Source organism: Fringilla coelebs, assembly GCF_963513975.1.
Source record: "Fringilla coelebs genome assembly, chromosome: 1".
Lineage (NCBI taxonomy): Eukaryota > Metazoa > Chordata > Aves > Passeriformes > Fringillidae > Fringilla > Fringilla coelebs.
The window spans coordinates 17,034,820-17,054,469 of record NC_140028.1 but is presented as its reverse complement, the minus strand read 5'-3'; the positions used below and the strand labels follow the sequence as shown (position 1 = coordinate 17,054,469).

General features: G+C 35.3%; 1 protein-coding gene across 3 annotated transcripts in view; it reads right to left on the bottom strand.

Annotated features, from left to right (window-relative positions):
• Positions 1-19,650, bottom strand: part of CSMD3 (CUB and Sushi multiple domains 3) — a gene marked incomplete at both ends in the record, with an annotated part of 576,542 nt that overhangs the window by 463,363 nt on the left and 93,529 nt on the right. For all 3 annotated transcript variants that reach the window (XM_084217912.1, XM_084217913.1, XM_084217914.1), the window contains one exon: positions 6,875-6,987. In XM_084217912.1, coding sequence (XP_084074038.1) covers positions 6,875-6,987 — 113 coding nt within the window. The remainder of the gene's footprint in view (positions 1-6,874; positions 6,988-19,650) is intronic.

Here is a 19,650-nt window from a genome sequence, read left to right as displayed (position 1 = left end):
GACTGCATGGGCACACGTACCTCCACGGGTCCCAACAGTGTTCCAGATTGCAAGGCAAGATGTATTCTATTGCCATCTGTATGGCAGTTGTCTGGTGTCAAGTGGGCAATTCTCCTTACCTCTCCTCCTGAGTGATCATAATCAAGGTCCCTCAGCAGGGGACATCTGCTGATAAGGGGCTATTGAATGTCCCAACATGACTGATAAGAACTATAACATCCCATTGTGAGATGCTCCGCCCAGAGGGAGGAGCCAAGCATTTCTACCCCAATATAACCTGGAAGATTCAACACACCACACAGCTCTTTCTGCAGTGGACTCCCCAGAGGGAACAGCAGCTGCTACTTCCACGGATCTGCGGAGGAAGAAGACACCCCTTTCCTACAGGACCCCTGCTCCAACAGAACCACGCCTGACACTCCAGGAGGACTGCAGCCCCTTTTCCAACTGGACTGCTACCAACACCCTGACCCACAGGGGGTCAGGTTGTGTTCTGACTCTGACAGTGTTGTTCTACTGTATTGCATCATTGTATTGTTATAATTTTATTTTTTTCCTTCCCTATTAAAGAACTGTTATTTCCTGCTCCCATGTTTTTTGCCTGAGAGCCCCTTATTCATACCAATTTGGAGGGGTGGGGAAGGTTTGCATTCTCCATTTCAGAAGAGGCTTCTGTCTCCTTTAGCAGGAAATTGTCTTTCCAAACCAAGACACACCGGTACCAGCATGATCCCTCTGTCTGCCTGGCAGCCCCACCCAGACTCCAGGCCCCCTGACTGGCCTCAGGAGTCCCCTCATCACTGGCTGTCCTGCCTGATGCAAACATGCAGTACTGGCATACTTGTCCAGCACGGGCTCCCCATGCTGACACCTCACCCTAGATCCAGAACCTCCTTCCTGCTGGTTAGTCTGGATGGAAGTGTGCAGCTGAGTGACCCATGCACACCCAGCGTGGAGGAGCTGAGGACAGATGCCATCAAGCTGCCTCAGCACCTGTCACACGGCTTCCTCCAAGCGCTGGCACAGAGCCCTCCCTTGCTTTGCTCATGCAGGTTCCTCCTGACAGCTGTTTTTTGGGATACACGCCATTCCCACCCCGGTGAGCGGCAGCTGAGCTCCCCACCCACTCTGGTAGCTGGCACAGAGACCCCAGGCTCTCCTGTAGCTGGTACCAGGCCAGGGTTACCCACATCCCCAGCCTGGCTCCAGCAGCTGGCACTCAGCCCTTTTAACCCTCACACACACAGGACAGAGAGAGATTGCTCTGAAAGTTAGAAAAAGATTTAATAAGAAGATATGACAGGTTATGGTGATCAAGTGCAGGCCTCAGCCAGACAAGTGTACTGATCAGAGCCCTTTTTCACACAGCTGTAACAAAATGATGAAAATACAGAAGAATGACAGAAAATAATTCATTATTTGGAAAATTAATGTTAATGCTTCAAAAGCCCATATTAAAGAGAAAGAATACTCTGAAGCCTGCAATTTAATTGCAGTACTTAAGAACCTCCATAAGAACTCACAGATGCTAATAATAAAGGCTCTATAATTTAGCAGATAAAAGCAGAACAAAAGCCAGTAGCTGGAAGTTCAAAAATCAGAATTAAAAAGTCTTACTTCTAAGTGAGGCAGAGTGATCAGTGGGATCAAAGAAAGTTTTCTTAAAGCTTGGTGTCTTCAAGAGCTAACTTTGTTTCCAGAAGTTATTCTTTAGCCAAATCAGTGGTGGTGGTACTAAGAAAATAGTGTGAAGTGCTATAAAAATTAACCAGATTAAGTCCACAGAGCTATTTTTCTCTCTACTTTCTCTGGATTTATAGAAGAATGATGGTACCAGTACAGCATATAGGTAAAATAGGTAGAAGCACCATGACAACGTAGTATTGATTACATATGGAATCTCCTCTCCTCTCCTCTCCTCTCCTCTCCTCTCCTCTCCTCTCCTCTCCTCTCCTCTCCTCTCCTCTCCTCTCCTCTCCTCTCCTCTCCTCTCCTCTCCTCTCCTCTCCTCTCCTCTCCTCTCCTCTCCTCTCCTCTCCTCTCCTCTCCTCTCCTCTCCTCTCCTCTCCTCTCCTCTCCTCTCCTCTCCTCTCCTCTCCTCTCCTCTCCTCTCCTCTCCTCTCCTCTCCTCTCCTCTCCTCTCCTCTCCTCTCCTCTCCTCTCCTCTCCTCTCCTCTCCTCTCCTCTCCTCTCCTCTCCTCTCCTCTCCTCTCCTCTCCTCTCCTCTCCTCTCCTCTCCATCAGGTATCAGGTTGGTGACAAACTTACAGCTTAAATTTGGTGTATTTTAGAAACTCCAACCTGGCAAACAATTTTTCAGTGGATTTCTTGTAGAGAGCACTCCAAAATCAAACAATAATTCATTAGTATTCCTTTAAATTTTATATTAAGCTAGCAGTGATATTATTAGCTTTATACACCTTGGACTTCAAAAACCTTACCTGAATTCAAGATTTAGATTATGTGTAGCCACATTTCTGAGTTCTGATACTCAGGAGAGCTAAAAATTGTTTATCCTATTTGTTCAAATTTTCTAGCTTTATACCAGCTGCCAAAATTATTTTTAGCACCCACATCCTGACATATTTAAGTCCTAGTAGTATTTCTTATCTACATGCTTCAATAATTCTGTACATCAGCTACCAGTTTTTCTTAATATTTCTGAAAGAAATGCATGATAAGTCCACAGAAGTCACTAGATGGAAATCTTATTCTGTTAATAAACACCATCTGCTCCTTTCTTTGCTTCCCCACCTCCCATTATTGGTAAAGCTGTGATCATTCTTGAAATTTTTAACATTGCACTCAGATAAATCAGACTGCACTCTCAAAAATATTTCAGCAGAATTTCTGAACTCCATAGCAGCACTGCAGTACAAATATTAAGACCATTTCATTACTTATACAGGGCCCAATAATTCAGTTTTATAATACGGCTTTAAAATTATGTGCAGCAGTACAAACCAGATAAAGTTATTTTTCATACCACTACTATAAATATTTGCAATTCACCTCCTGGATATTCAGTTTTCACTATAAGGGTAATCTATATATTAAATTTTTCTACTCTTTGCCACAGCCAATAGGACAACACAAAAATGTCTATCATATTTAACTTGAATAAAGATTACAATAAATTCTAGCAGTCCATTTCAATGATTTTTGCAATGTCAGCTACCTGTTTAAAAGCTGTAAAATACCACAGTGAGAACAGAAGGAAGCACTGTTCAAAGCAGAACGAGGTCCACTGAATCCCCTTTGCTGTGTGGCCAAGCTGCTATGCTGCTTTCTTTCTCAGCAGCTGTATTTCCCCTCCTGTACTCTCCATGAATAAAGCTGCCTCTGTATCTTAGGACAACAGGAAATGGAAAAGTCCATCGGCCTCTTCTATTCCAAAACCAAATTCTACCACAAGAAATAAAATAAAAGGGCACAGCTACACTGTACTTAGCCTAAATTATCAAATAGGGGATTAAGTATAACATTCCTTTGCCAGATATTAATACATGTTGCAATGTTGCATTGAGTCTGAAAACCTCTCCATAAACCTCTCCATAAACCTCTCAAAAAAAAAAAAAAAAAAAAAAAAAATCAGCAGGCTTAGAACTTCCCCATTTCTCACTCCAACCAGCAATGCTGTGTTACTAGACAGTGATAAAATTAGCTCCAGGGTATTTTTAAAATCCCTCCTTAATTTTTAGTGCACCTCACAATTTTCTGTTGTCACTGTAAGTGAAGTCTATTACTTTTGAGTAATTTGTTCCAGTTTTCTCTCATGAAGTCATTTTTCTTCAGGGGTATTGTGCTATATAGAGAGGTATGTTTATCAGATGTGTTCTTTTCTGAATAATAAAGGTGAACATGAAGAAGTTTGTGTGTAAAGATAACTCAAATATGCCACTTGATATAGAGGAAAGAAAGAGGCAGTGAGAAGAAGAGAAAGAAGGAGAGAAGAATTGAGGGACACAGATTGCAGACTGAGGCTTATGATATTGATGTTTAGCAGGCCAGAGTTGATATTTTGTGGTCTATAGTGCAGTTGGTTTGACTGAATGCAATTGCAGTGGCTTACATATGGTGGCTCAGAATAGCCTTTCTATTAATTATATAATTTTATATCTCTTCATAAACATTTTTATTCTCAGGAGATCAGAAAATGAATAAGTTCCTACATGTTATGAGCAAGAAAGTCCACTATAGATTCATATTTACCACAGATTCTGTCAGGTACTCTGGAGTTTCTTGCCAACTTTCAGCTCAACTGCAAATTTGTCAAGAGGATGAGAAGTCACTAAAATAGATATTTGAGGGCTTTGTTTATTTTATTTTATTTTTTCTAAATAGTGAACAGTAATGGATTCCACGTAACCATCTACCTATGTAATCTATTTCAAAGTATTGCAAAAGAAAATGTTTAAAATTATCTCTCCCTTTGAAAGGTACATTCCTTCCTTTTTCAAATTACAACTGGATCTAATCCCTTCAGATATATGTCACTACTTCTCACCCTATCCTCTCAAGCCACCTCTATCATTTTGCTTTATTGCAATGACAGGTTGCTAGTCATTTCTATCTTAAATTTCAAATTGCATATCCATAATGAAGCTTTAAATTATGAGGCCTGATATTTAAGGGTACTAAGTATGCAGATGTTTCATCAAGAAGCTAAAAAGGAGCTACTGGGCAATCAAAATTTTTGAAAACTGGATACTAGGTAGAACCAGATCTTAAAATGTTGATTGCAGGGTTATACATGCTCACAAAGAGTACAAGAACAGAAATGGAAATTTCCCTGATGTGATTATCATTTAAATACATCTATTCTCTCATATCAAGGAAAGAGGCATTAAATGAATGTAATGTAATGTAATGAGTTTTCATTTCTTTGCTACCTGGGTGTAAAGAGGATAGCTTCACATGAAGTCAGGAAAAAACATATTGAAATAAAAATTCTCTGACTGAATGAAGTTAGCTTGATTCAGGTCTTAAAACTGCAGATCTGGCTGTGGTAAGGGAGATTCCATTAAACTAAAACTCTGGTATCCAGCCTAATTTTTTTGAAAATTCCTAATTTCACAAAATAAAACATCAGTTTCAAAAAGAAATTAGTATCAAGTTTGAGATCAAAAGTTTATGCTTTGTTCTAAAATGCTGATTTCTGTAGTTGAAGGCAAGATTTCCCCAGATTTTATACTGACCTAGGTGCTCGAGTTCTATGACTCAGCAAATTATTTTCACCTAGAAAGGAACTATGTGAAGGGTCAGACATATGTGCAAGCTGAAGTCTATACCTGATCTTCCATTTTAATCTTAATTATTCTCTATCATAACTGAGATGCATAGTATGTTGTGTTAGCATTAGCAGTGCAAAATCTTTCAGTAGATTGTTTATAAGGACAGATGATATCATATATAATGAATTCAATTCATGCATGAGAAGCATATATTTTGCATAATTAAAAATCCATAGGAATTTCATAGTGCATTTTAATATAACAGTTTTAATTATGCTGCTGCTGAACAGTTACCATATGCTTGAAAAATTAACAGTCTGCAGAGTAGCTGTAATCTGGGCAAGACCACTTACATATAGCCTGAATTTCTCTTTTATGTGCATCCCCCCCAAGAAAAAGAAAAAAGATATTGCATAATAATTTCAGCTATTTTCTCTAATAAATCAAGGAACAAGAAAGGCCTAAAAATTCATGTTTTTCATTTCATATCTTGGTATATAAGAGAGAATTTCTACATTAAGTAGAATTCTAATGCATCATACCTAAAGGTAAATGATTTCAATGGCTGAAGACATTTTCCTATAGAGTGATTCTGGACTGTATTTCCACAGCAGCCCTTCATTGCATTACCAATTTTTGGATAGTTTCCTGGCTATCAAAGTGTTGCTCAGCTAGTTACTTTCTCAGAGATAACTTTCTGTTGCAGGTAGAACCAAGTAGGGTACAGCTATGGCCTCAGAACTTCTCCAGGCAGTTTACTATAGCTCCTGCTTTGCTGACAGAGACACTTCATGGAAATAGAAAAATCAAGTGTCTTAACACCAAGTGTCCTTAAAAAAAAGGAAGGGAAGGGGAATCCAAAATTTAAAAAAAAAACCAAAACATCGAACACTATAGCAAAGAATAAAAACCAGTTTCTGTTTATATCCTATAAAAACTTGTTAGAGTTCATAGTCCCGGGTACCAAGAAATGGGTTTAAAAAATGAATGCATGATATAAACCAACTCTTCAAATACTATCATACTGAACTTGATCATAAACAAGATCCCTCCTGGAACATATATATACACATATACACACATATACAATACTATGAACTTCTTGACTTCAGGAATACATGTTCCAGCTCATTAACTTCAATGTCTGTGTGAAAACTACAGACAGTTGTGAAAATGGATATAGACAAATATATTTATGTCAATTCAGAGAACTGAGTCAGCATTTCTCCTGTGCAAACATATGAGAAGGCTTCCATCCATAAAATTTGCAGATGCCACTATCCAGCGAAATTCAAGACTAACTAGTAATGTCTTGACATTAATTTGAATATGCATGTGTCAGAAGGACCAGAACAATAACAGTTGTTCAATAACAATTAAGTTTTTCAGAATTAAAAACTTTCCATTATTAGAGATCATAAAATATTTGTGTCTGGGTGGTACTATAGATTGTAGAGTTTAAAATATTTTGGTTTGAGATATGACTGCAGCTGTGAATGTTTACATGAAAAGCAAATATAGCAACTTGGATAAGGTTATATATGTGTATTTTTGTATATTTTTGTGGTATGCTTAGGGGTTTTTTTATGTATAGAGATCAGAGAAAAAAAAAACAGATTATTTTGTTAAGAATGTCTTACCTTCATAGTAAACTTTAAACCCATGAGCACTAACTGCAAAGTCACTTGTCAAGCGCAGTGAAAATACAGATTTTGTACTTGTCACAGGTGGAGGAAGATGAAATCCTGTTAACCTAAGAAACAAAAAAGCACAATTCATGGTTAATTGTTTGGAAAATAAAACTATGTGTGACAGATGGCTGTTCCCAATAATATTTAATCATGGAAAGGACAACTGTCTTAAAAGGATGCAGTTTACACTACTTGAAAAAAATTATTTTATATAGTAAATGAGGAATTAATAGAAAATTTGATTATATTTGATGGACACTATACTTAGTATAGATGATAGTAAGATGTAGAAACTGGACTTAAAACCAGTTCAGATTATCAGTAGCTGAAAAAATAAACAACCAAAGAAATCACAATACACCAGAAAATTTGAGGTTTATGTTCAAAAATATATTGCACTATATATCTTACACAGGTTTCTGCTAAAATTTGTAGTAGCTGAATTTTTCCACAGTAATATGATGAAAGAAAGTGACCATGATTCACTTTAATGAGGGAATTTGGTATTATTTAAACAGCTCACTTTGGCCTCAGAGAAGAAATTTCAAATTTCAACTCGAAGAGTAGCATCATTGTGAAATAGTAAATCCATACAAAAAGCTATCTTGAAAGGAATTACAGGTTGTGTTTTTGTCATTTATATGTTTGGTTTTGTTTCATTCTATTAAAACCACTGTGCTTGAGACACAAATAAAAGAAAAATTTTTGTGTACTCAGCACTGCTGAGAAGCTCTGCTGATACTCACTTGTACATATTTATTTGATGTACAAATAACAACTCTTATCTTCCTCAGTTTGAGGAGAATAACCTCATCAGGGTTCATATCAGACCAACAAAGCCCATAATATTTAACTGTCAAAAATGTGTAAAGAACAAGTTGAAAAATTTAGCTGTGTACACACACACCAGTGAAATCTAGACATACATTTGGAACCCACTTAGCCATGTGTGGTGAATTGTGTAGCAGATGGGCTAATATATTATATTAATGATTGAGATTGAAATTATTTTCATGTGTTTTAGATAAGCCCTTATTTTACATTTTACTTTGAATTTAGAACGGAAAAATGTAGGTCAAAAGGGACCTGTAGGGGCCCTATAGTCCAACCTACTGTTCAACGTGGGTTAAAAGGCAGAGTTAATCTGGGTTGTTCAAGATTTAGTTTTTCCCTTTTCATTGTTAGAACAAATTCTTGGTGATTTTTTGTTTGTGAGGGTTTTTGTGTTTGGTTTAGGTTTTTGTTTTGTTTTGTTTTTTTTAATACAGCTATACATGTGCAGCTACATAGTCTGGTCTTTAGCACACTTTCAGAAATATGTAAACCCTGATAATTTTGCTGGAAGAGATTACATATTTTTGATTTTGCTTGATGTAGGAACAAACACCAATGGCAGTTACTGACGTTTTAATACATTTACTGCTGCTTATTCTGAAATTCAGTCTCAGTCTTCTGAAATCACATATTAACTGATAAGTTATGTCCTGCCATTATCAGCATTTCTAGTCTCATCGAGGGAAGGAAATAGAGTGATGAGAAACCAAGAATTCAAAAGGTCAGGAAATGATTTGCTAAAAAATGCTGTAATTGCAATATTAGCATTTATTTAATGTTTAACTTATTTTTAGCTTTAAGATTCCTTTAGATGAATTCTATATAGTGTACCAGTAATTCACCATGAAGCTTATGTGCAGTGGGGATCATAAAAAGTTTTATATTTTTCTTTGATCTCTATGTACTTGGTGTCCTTAACAGATACTGCAAATTGATGGGTATTATATTGATATTTTCTTAAGCAATCTTTGGAAAACAAAACAAAGTTAAAACCCAACTTAATACAAAAGCCAGTTTTTGCCATGTTAGAGTGATGACAGATATGAAAGCCAAACGATAGTAATACTCACATCACAGAACCATAAAAATTAAAAACATGAACAAAAGAAGCAAAGGCCCCTAAAGAGGTATATATTCACATAGTTATATGTAGCACATCCTTACTTAGAGGGTGTATTTAGAAAGCTGTTTTTTTGGGTTTTTTTTTTCCATTCGTACCTTTATGAATAATATCATTAAAACAAGACTAAAAAACTTATGTTAACATGAAAAAATGGATAATTATGTAGAGAATATTTATGATTTGGGAAATGCATTTTTTATTTCATTAGGAAAGTATATTTTTTTTCTATTAATAAAAAAAGGAAACAAAATGCTTATATCTCCCAAACAGGCATATACATAATTTTTAAATAAATCAATATCAGTGCATTTTTTCTAATAGATTGATCATCAACCAATAAATAACTTAATTCATAGGTTAGCATCAATACTTTAAAATTCAGAGAAATGAGTCAGCAGTTGTCCTGTGCAAATATATGAGAAGGCTTCCATCCATAAAATTTGCATAAAATAACATGGCCTAATTTGAAACCAAACCAATAATTAGAATAAAACTCACAGTACATTTAGCTGGTATCTATTTATGTACTCAATGATTTAAAAGAATTCTGGGTATAAACATACAACCAGCTGTAAAGAAATACACAGATATCTCAAAGTATTGAATTTTATGAGTGGTACATAGACACAGCTTAGATGGATAGAGGATTTTTAAAATGAACACATATGTTACTGGCATAGTAAACATTACAGCTCCTGATGCAAAACAGATCATTATAGGAGCTGTTGGATACCATTTAGCTTTCAGCAGTGGGCCTTTTATAACCATCATTATGTTGCATTTAGTCAAAAAGGATATGCCTGTTACTTTAATTTGGTTGCTACACTTGAATTTATATTAAGAAATTCAAAGGTGATATTTTTGGTTTAGTGGATGCAAAGTTAATCAAAAATTTTAGTAAGTAAAAATTCAACATGCAAATATCACTTAATAAAATACTACAGATTTTTTAGAAAGAACTCTAATGTAATTCATACTGAAATAACCTAATACTTGAGTATTATTCATTAGGTACAAAAGGATATTGACCTCAGAGCTTAAGTCTCATTTGTATGTTAAACTCTACAAACTGTCATAAGTGTTTGCTAGAATAGTTTTCATTGCCTTTTAAAATGACACATAGCAAGCACATCATAACTGCAGGAGAGAGACGGCAGGTAAGCAGCAAAATACCTGTAAGTTAATGTATGTGCATAGATCTGATTGTCACTTATTCAGATCAGTCTCAATGTCCAACTAAATGTTAGACAACTAAATTTCTAGCTCAGTACTCTGGTAAAAGTGAAACTTTAGGTGGAAAAATTATGCAAAATAAGCAGTCATCTCGTTAAGCAGATATCATATGCATATTAAACACATTTAAAATTTAAATTTCCTCTAGTAGCTGAAGTTTTTTTTATCTACAACAATTTTCCATCTAACATTGCATTTGCATATCTCATTCCATTTGTAACAACTTTTTTCAAATTTAAAATACCTAATAGAGTTATTCAGGTGACTCTCTATTGCTGTTTTAGATACTGTGGGATATTTGAAATATCAGCACAGAGTTGGTAGGTATGACATTGTACCACTGTGATATCCATGTGCTTCTGGAGAGATGGAGGCCAGGCAGGACATGCCTACATCTTTTGGTAGGCTCTTCAATTATTCCTTTATAGTCTACTTTGGCAGAAAAAAAAAAATATGGCAGATGTGCTTTCTCTTGCTTTCTCTTCTTTTTTTTTTTTTTTTTTTCTTTTTTTGGTGGGATTCTCTGTTCCTTTTCTTCTTTCCCTTTTAGATTTTGGAAGTGTTCCCTGACCTCATTAAGAGATCCCATTAGTGCTGATACCAGGTAGCCATGGGAAACCATGGGAACTAAGAGACAATGTCCACAGAGATTTAAGAAAATATATTTTTTCTGTTTCAACTCTTAAAAACCCAAATTTTATATTGTGACATTCTACTTGAGTATTTGATTTTGATGTTGCAGTTTAGCTACAGAGTGTTATCAAACACAGAACAGTGATACAGATTTTTAAATGAATACACTGCACATGAATGAATTTATTTACTATTTTTTTCTTCCTGGTGTGTCTAAAAGCTTGCCAGGCACCTAACACCCACAGGAAATGGACACATTATGTATGTAGTGCAAGGCTACAGATGTTTCTGGGAGAGTAGGAAAAGGTTAAGAGGTATTTTTATTCAACTTTTCTATTTGAGAAAGACCAGATGCTTATCCTGAAAAATTTTTTGCATATAGAAATTCTAAAACTCCGCTAGTAAAGATAATGAAATTAAAGATTCATTTGAGACACAATATGTATTCAGAATTTATATATTACTTGCATGCAAAACTACAGTGCTATTATATAGTTTCAGTAATGTGAATCTGGCAATGTTTTTGCAATCATCTCAGAGTATAAGCATGGAGAACAGAAACAACCACTCCCTTGGAACCAAAGAAAAGGACATATGACATATGTGATTAAATTACTCCATGTAGACCCAAGACTGAGGTGAAGAAAATCATCACCATCATACTCTGTGAAAAAGAATTTTGCTGGTTGTTTGCCATAACTACCCCATGGTGCCATCTTTATCCTCCCAAGGAAAACCAAAGTGGCTTAGGATCCAAATGGACATAAAAAGCACCACAGACCACCACCAGAAAAAAAAAGGAGGTAGATTCTAGTAAAATTCTGTACAACTTTAACTGTACATTTTTTAATAATTAGTTGCTTTGAGTATGAGTGTTAGTAATATTGTAGGCAGACTAGTAACAATAGCTGTTATATCCACTGCTGTATTTTTATTTGTTGGTTTTATTTGTTGACTTCTTGGTAAAATAAGACAGATTTTCTTTGAGTCCTCAGCTGTCTTTAAATACTTGGGGTGCGAGTGCATACATTTCTTGATGTACAAACAAAGTTGCTAAAGGATGTCTTTACAGGTGAGAGACTAGTTTTGAAAAATTCTGTGTCATATGTGTCTTCTGATGCCATCCTCATTTATTTTTTCAGTAATGGAAAAAGGCAAATGGAGTCTCAAATAAAACCCATTGTCTTATGTACACTGGAATTTCTAAATATTCTTTCAATATTAATTAAAATACAATAAATAAATTCTGGGCAATAAAGATAATGTTTGAACATATATGCAAATTTGTAGTAATATTTTTTGGCATTGTAAAGGATTGAAAATGACATGTCATTTCAAACATGCCATTTACAAGAATGTGTCCCTGTGTCTCTTCCTCCTATACTATATTCTGTTACATGCTATAGATTCAAAAAAAGAAGGTATCTATATTAAACAATTGAATTGTTCTGTTTTCATTTTCTAAGTATATTTTAAAACACTACTACTCCAGGTGTAATTATAATCTCTCTATTTTAATCTCTCCCACCATCTTTTCTCAATCACATATGACTTAATTTTAAAATGACAAATCATCTCAGACTTGTGGTTTCCAAGACTTTAGAGTTCTGACTGGAATTCTGCAGTTTGATCATTTGTTTTCTGCTTTTACTGTTGTCCTTGTGATAAAACTTAAATCATATATCGCTGCATGCTGAACTTTAAACTCATCAGCTCTCAAGGAAGACCAGCTCCCAGCTTCAGAATCTAAATAGAGCAATCATTTCATAATTGCAAAGTTGAAATTATGGAAAGAAATCTTGATTAGTCATAGAAAAGTGCTCCTAGATAAATTGTTTACTTGACACTGTGATGTGACAAATAAGATGACTATATTTCCTCTTTGCTTGTGTGTCAGATATTTGCTGTTTGACATTGATTATGCTTTAAAATAGGTAATTTTTTTACATGTATTTTAACAGCTTTTTGTATTGGTTTTTTTCTTTTCAGGTTCACAGTGTGTTAATTATTTCCAAAGAAAATACAGTTCCTCAGGAATATATCCTCTTAGATTGGATAGTATCCAAAGAAATTCACCAAAAAATGTTTTAAGGGAATAGCAGTCTCACTTAATCTCAATAAATTTTTGATGAGGTCACACAAATTTTACAGCAGGAAGAGTTTTAGTCTAATCTGAAAGGTGCAAGAAATTTTTGTCCCTAATTTATGTAAAATGATGCAGAAACAAAGCATGTTAACATCACAAGTTATTGTAACTTTGTTTGTAAAATTAAAAAGAGTGTCAAAGCCTATACATTCTCACTGTTAGTTTGATTTCCAAATAACTGTTTTTTCTTGTAAAAAGGAGAAGATAGATTCTGAAAAAGAACATGCACAATAAGCAAAGTTTTAAGTATATAAGTAGGTAAAACACACTGTTGTATAACTTCATTGAGAAAAACTTTCTGAAGACAACAGAAATTTTATTCCATATTTAGCAGTTTACAGGAAACTGAAATATCTAATATTCTCAAATAACAGATAAAATATTCCTAATTTTTTTTCCTTTACATGAATGTAACTTTTCCTTCCACTAAGAAATTTTGGTCTTAATGATACATATTTAAGTTGATAATCTTCAGAAAATATTGTTCTAAAATCCATGGTACATATACAAATGAAGCTTCATCACCAGTGGATTTTTCCCATTAAGCTAGCTATAATCCTTCTACCAGTAATATTATTTGCTGGTATGACCAATAACTTGCTATCTGTTATTTATGCAGACAGTACCAGTCAATACTTAGCAAATAAATACATCTTGAATTTAGTTAGGTACTGTTGGGGCTTGGTTTTGTTGGACCACATACTGATGAATCCATTATTAGCTGCTGGAGTCCTGTCTGTGTGATTTTGTATTCATATAAACTTCTATTAATTTTCTAAGTAGCAGATGATTAGATTTAACATCTGACTAGCCTGATGCTATGCTGATTCAATTTCAGATTTAGTGAGATCTTTTGCCTGCCAGATACTTGTTTAACATTTTCCCACTAGCTCTAATTATTATTAAAAAAAAAAAAAAAGCCATCAACAGAAGGGTTTGCTTATTTGCATTCTCTAAGATAAAAGCATGATCTTCTCACCCAATTTGCCACTGCATTTGCTGTGTCCAGCATCTACTCAACTAAAATAGCAACATTCTTCAGTATTTTTTTCTAGATGCAATTTTTCTTCATCTAATACTCATCAAGTATTTGGTTCTGAGGACCATATCCCCTTATTTCTGCATGCCATGGCATTTTCCTATTTTTAATATAAAGATATTAAAGGAAATATATTATTACTTAATAAAGTATGAATTTTAAATGTTGAATGAATCAAATTTGACATCCCATATTTTGGTTGTTAATTTTTTTGGTTGCCCTCTTTCATGGGAATGCAAAATCTAGCATCTCTTTCTCTTTCACTCTGTTGTGTGATATTTTTTTTTTTCTGTTTCACTTCCATAATAATTCAACAGACATGTAAGCATCTGTGCTGATTTTGACTGGGGCAGAGTTAATTCTCTTCACACTGATTAACATGGGCTATGTTTTGTATTTGTGCTGAAAACAGTGTGATACTACAGGGACGTTTCTGTTCCTGCTGTGCAGTGCCTTTGCTGCTTCCCGCACTGCCATGCTGGGAGCGGGCTGGGGGCAAACGCAGCTGGGATAGCTGACCACCAGACCCGAGGGATATCCCATACCATGTGGTGCCTTGCTCATCATATGAAGCTAGGGAAGAAGAAGGAAGGAGAAATGTTTGGAATGATGGCATTTGTCTTCCCAAGTCACCATTACTCCTCATGGGGGCCCGCTCACCTGGAGGTGGCTGAATGCCTGCCTGCCTGCCTGAGGGTGAATGAATTCCTTGTTTTGCTTTGCTTGTGTGTGTGGCTTTGGATTTCCCTAATAAAAGGTCTTTGTCTCAGTCTATGAGTTTTATCACTATTACTCTTCCATTTATCTTCCTCTTCCCACTGGTGGGGGAGTGAGGGAGTGGCTCAGCTGCCAGCTGGGGTGAAACCACAACAGCATCTCTGATCTCTAGACAGCAAACTGAGCATCTACCAGTAGAAACTTTCAAAAGCTCTGAAAACTATTTAAGGAACAATAGCAGTCATCTGTAAATGGCAGTCAAGAGAAAAGCTAAGAAAAGCAAGGTAATATTCTTTTAAAAACTAAGTTACGTATTTCACTACCAAAAATGATGAAACAAAATATCTTCTATATCATTAAATACATTATTTAAATATCAACAATGCTTTTAAGTATATGAAAGAGTAACCAAATAAATTATTTTTAACAGTAAAGTCACCTACAACTGTTAACTGCAAATTTCTTTGCTTTTGAACAAAACCTTTAAAGTGGTCCAGAACATATTTACCTATGCTTCTCCTCCTTCTCAGAAATCCATATTCCATACACAAATGCATACAGATCATTTAGCTTGAAGTACATCTCATGCTATTGGATTTCTATATCAAATTCCACAGCCTAGTGCTTGAGATGCAGGTCTAATGATTTTAGCATGTTTTTACTGTCTCCATATCCACTGGAAAGTAGCATGAATGGCACAAAAGAAAGGAGATTTTTTTTCACTCCTGTTCTGTTTTTTCCCTTGCATGTTATCAAAATTACATTAATCATCCCAAATAAATAAATAGAAAAGTTTTAATATGGAAAATATGAAAAATATATGTGAAACTTACTGTAAAAAGATTGCTTGGATATAAAAAAATATTCATTTCACATCACTAGATAAGAGGATATCAAACAAAGCAGGGGCAGGTCTGAGGTCAAAACAGTTAGTTTGGGCTTTATACAGTTAGGTCTTGAAAATCTGCAAGAAAGGAGGTGTCTCAGCCTTCTGGGCAGTCAGATCCAGTCCTTAAACGCTCAAGAGATACACTATATCAGATTCAAATTATTCTGGGTGGTAATAGCCTCTGTCACCTGATCTAAGTAACAGACCTAGGTGATCACAAATACCACAGAAGAGAGAACCTTGGAATTCTAACATGCTTAGTCTGATGGCACATACCAAAGTCAGAAAGTGTTGTTTTTCCAGTGATTGAACAGGTACAAAGAATTGGATACCAGGATTCAGGCTTGTTTTAAAAGCTGTAATCTCTGTAGAGAGTTATTTTTCACCGTCCTTATGATAAATAAAGTCATAGGAGCATAGAAACCTTTGGGTTGTATGGCACCTTCAAGGGTCATCTAGCCCAAGTCCTTTGTGATAAGCAGGGACATATTCAAATAGAGGATGCTGCACATAGCCCCAACCAACTTTACCCTGAATATTTTCTGGGACATCTACCACTTCTCTGGGCAATCTGGCCCACTGTTTCACCACCCTCAGCGTAAAAAAATTCTTCATAACATCTAGTCTGAATCTAGCCTCTTTTAGCTTGAAACCATTAGCCTTTGTCCTATTACCACAGGCCCTACTGTGAGTATGTTCCCATCTTTCTTAAAAGCCTCCCTTAAGTACTGAAAGATCACAATAAGGTGTTCCTGGAAACTCTGGCTGAGGGTAGGGAAAAAACCCCAAATCTTTGTTAGTACTATCACTATTTATTTATGATATAAATTATGCAAGAGTATTTCTACATCAAGTAGATGTACAAAGTGCATCACATACTGCATTAATTGCCAGCTGAGGGAATAGATTGTCCCACATTATTCTGCACTGGCGTGGCCTCAGCTTGAGTACCATGTGCAGTTTTGGGGACCACAATAGAAGAAGGATATAAAGCTATTAGAGAGAGCATCTAAAGGAGGGAAGCAAAGATGCTGAAGGGCATTTAAGAGAAGCCATATGGGGAGAGACTGAGGTCACTTGGTCTGTTCAACCTGGAGAAGAGAAGACTGAGGGGAGGCCTCATCACAGTCTACAACTTCCTCATGAGAGGAAGAGGAGGGGCAGACACCAGTCTCTCTCTGTGATCACCAGTGACAGGACCCAAGGGAACACAACGATTCTATCATTCTACTTGCACACAAAGGCATCCTACTTTCCTTATTTTATAGTATATGTCTGGGGTGGGTTTTCTGAGTTATTTTTAATTTTTTTTTCCTTTTCCAGATAGAAAAGAAATGCTTTTCTAGAATTAAAAGAAGTTTCACATTTTTAAAAAAAGATAATATTTTAATATTATTAACAAAGATTTGGGGTTTTTTTCCTCCTCTCAGTCAGAGTTTCCAGGAACACCTTATTGTGATCTTTCAGTACTTAAGGGAGGCTTTTAAGAAGGACAAGAACATGCTCTCAGTAGGGCCTGTGGTGATAGAACAAAGGTTAATGGTTTCAAACTAAAAGAGGCTAGTGTTTTGAGGACACAAATATTAGTATTTCTTAAAGCAAAATAATACTGTTTACATCTTACATATGAATTAGAGTTTCTGAAGATTTGAGAATTGTGTATTGAATCTGATGGATAGCATCAACAATATTTCCATGATAATATCTTTCTGATGACTTCTTCAACTGCCAGAGTAAAACTAATATCCCATTACCTCTTCCATGCATTGGCCTTTTCTCACATCCATGTTTTATGCACCCACCTACGCAACCATGCCCTTTTGAGCTTTGAACAGAAAAGACTATATCCCAATAGCAAGTTCAAAGAATCACAAGGGCCAAAAAGTCCTCAATCCAAGTGAGGATCAAATAAACTCCAAAGGAATTCTGATGATTTGGATCACAATCACCCATGATAATGATCAATCACTCTCTTGTTATATACGCACACTTATTAATTAAACTGAAAAACTGTCAAACTAAAACTGGTTAGATGAAATTTAATTACCTTGTTGAACTAGTTGTTCAATTAATCAAAAGGCTTAAAAGCATGCAGAAAGGGATGTAAATAATAAGTAAATTCAGAGTTCAGCAATATATCGCTGATAGAATTGTTAAAGAAATTCATGGGATATGAAAATCCCATAATTCAAGAAATCAATCAGTTTTTAGGCAGTGAATTAGACTGAGGCTCTGTAATATGTAAATTTCATGTGTACATTGGGTTCTGGCATAAAGGTAAGATCTTGTCTTGACCCAGGAATTTTTTCATCTTATTTTCTCTTGCTGCCCTGCTTTTGAGGGGGAGTGATAGAGTGGCTGATGGGCATCTGACAGCCAGCCAAAGTCAACCCAGCACAACCTCTAATGTTTTTTCTTACACACCAATTCAGAACAAACATCTTTTAAATCTCAGGAGTTTGTTAGAAAAGGATACCACTTATCTTCTAAGTAATAGACAATTAAGTTCAATTCTCTTTAGGGTTTATGTTTTTGGATGCGCTTGTGTGCACTCATGTGTACATGTTGAGAAGTTAATAAAGGTGTTGAATTACAGTTGAGAGTATTGCAAGATTGGACTGCAACACCCTGGTAAAATTCATCTTATCTTTGGTCTTTCAAATTTCTTTCTAAAGAAACAGTTACTTAGCCATTGAATCAGGAAGAAAGTTAGAAATTTAAAGGATTCCTTAAGTGTATTCCAATTAAAATATTAATAGGAGTAACTCCTACAATTTTCCTATGTCTTTTCCATTGTTTTCAAATAAATAAACAGAATTTAATAGTCTATAAAACAAAGCAAGCTTGATTGAACAGAAGTGGCCAACTAGATTCAAGTTTTACTCTCATTGAAAATAGTAATAAAAATATGCTTTGTTAAATAAGTCATTAACAAATTGACATATGATTTATGAACTAATTTCCTTTTTGTCAAATGATAATTTTTCCCTGTCAAAATGCGAAACTGCTCATGCAATCTATTATTTTAAAATAATGATCATAGGTCAAGGCTGAACATTGTTAATTGAACAGCTGCTTTGAACTAAACAATAAAGTGCTCATCAGGTTCTGGTATGATCATTATATTCTGTACAAAACATGTTTCTAAAACCTGACATCATCTGTTATCAGTGTAAAACTTTTATTATACAACTCTCCACTTTTTTTCTATCATCAGAAATTGAACAGATTTTATAAGTAATTATCTTTTATAAAGCATTCAATTTTTTTTAAGACATAAAACTATCAAGAATAACTTCAAATGATAAGAAGAACCAGATATTGCAGTATCATAAAAATAGTCTTTAAAAATCTGTAGGATGTGGATTTTCTGTCTTCAGAGAGAAAAACTGTTAAGAACAAAACATATCAAGAAAACAACCTTTAGAGAATTTGAAAGTATTCTAGGTCCTCAAAGTAACTAGAATTAAAAAAGAAAAAAATTAAGCAAGGAGTACATATTTTTAACCTTGAGATCTGGAACATTGTGACAATATAGTTTACTGTCCTCAACCTAAAGCTGGGTGAAGATCTATGGTACATTTTAGCAGATCTTGGAGCTTTCAAAGCACCAAAGGAGAGGAACTTGCTCCTTCCAATTTTCCCAGAGTTTTAACACCGACTTCACACTGGTTCTAGTCATTTGCACCCTTCTCTCTGAATTTATTTAACCATCGTGATGAAGAACTATTGCTTTAAAAATAAACCTGAGTCAATTCGGTTAGCAAAGAGAAGCATATCCTCAAAGTAGTATGCCTGATGAGTTCCAGAGCCAATGGAAAAAAGAGAAGGATCACACAGCCAAAGTCAGAGGAACACAAGAGATGGGTTTGCTTCTGTGAGTGACAACAAGCTCTTAGATGAGTTGGACCATCTTTTGTAACTTTGCCTTAATGTGTGAAAATAGCACAATATGGAAAGGAGAGATGCCATATTTTGCTTCTCACCATTGTAGGTGCCAGGAACTTCCAGAACAGCTTCAGCTTATACTAAATATCTGTATCACTTTGGAATTCATCCATGAGCAAAAGGCTTGTGACATTGTCACCACACTCTTTATTTCTGTTCTGGT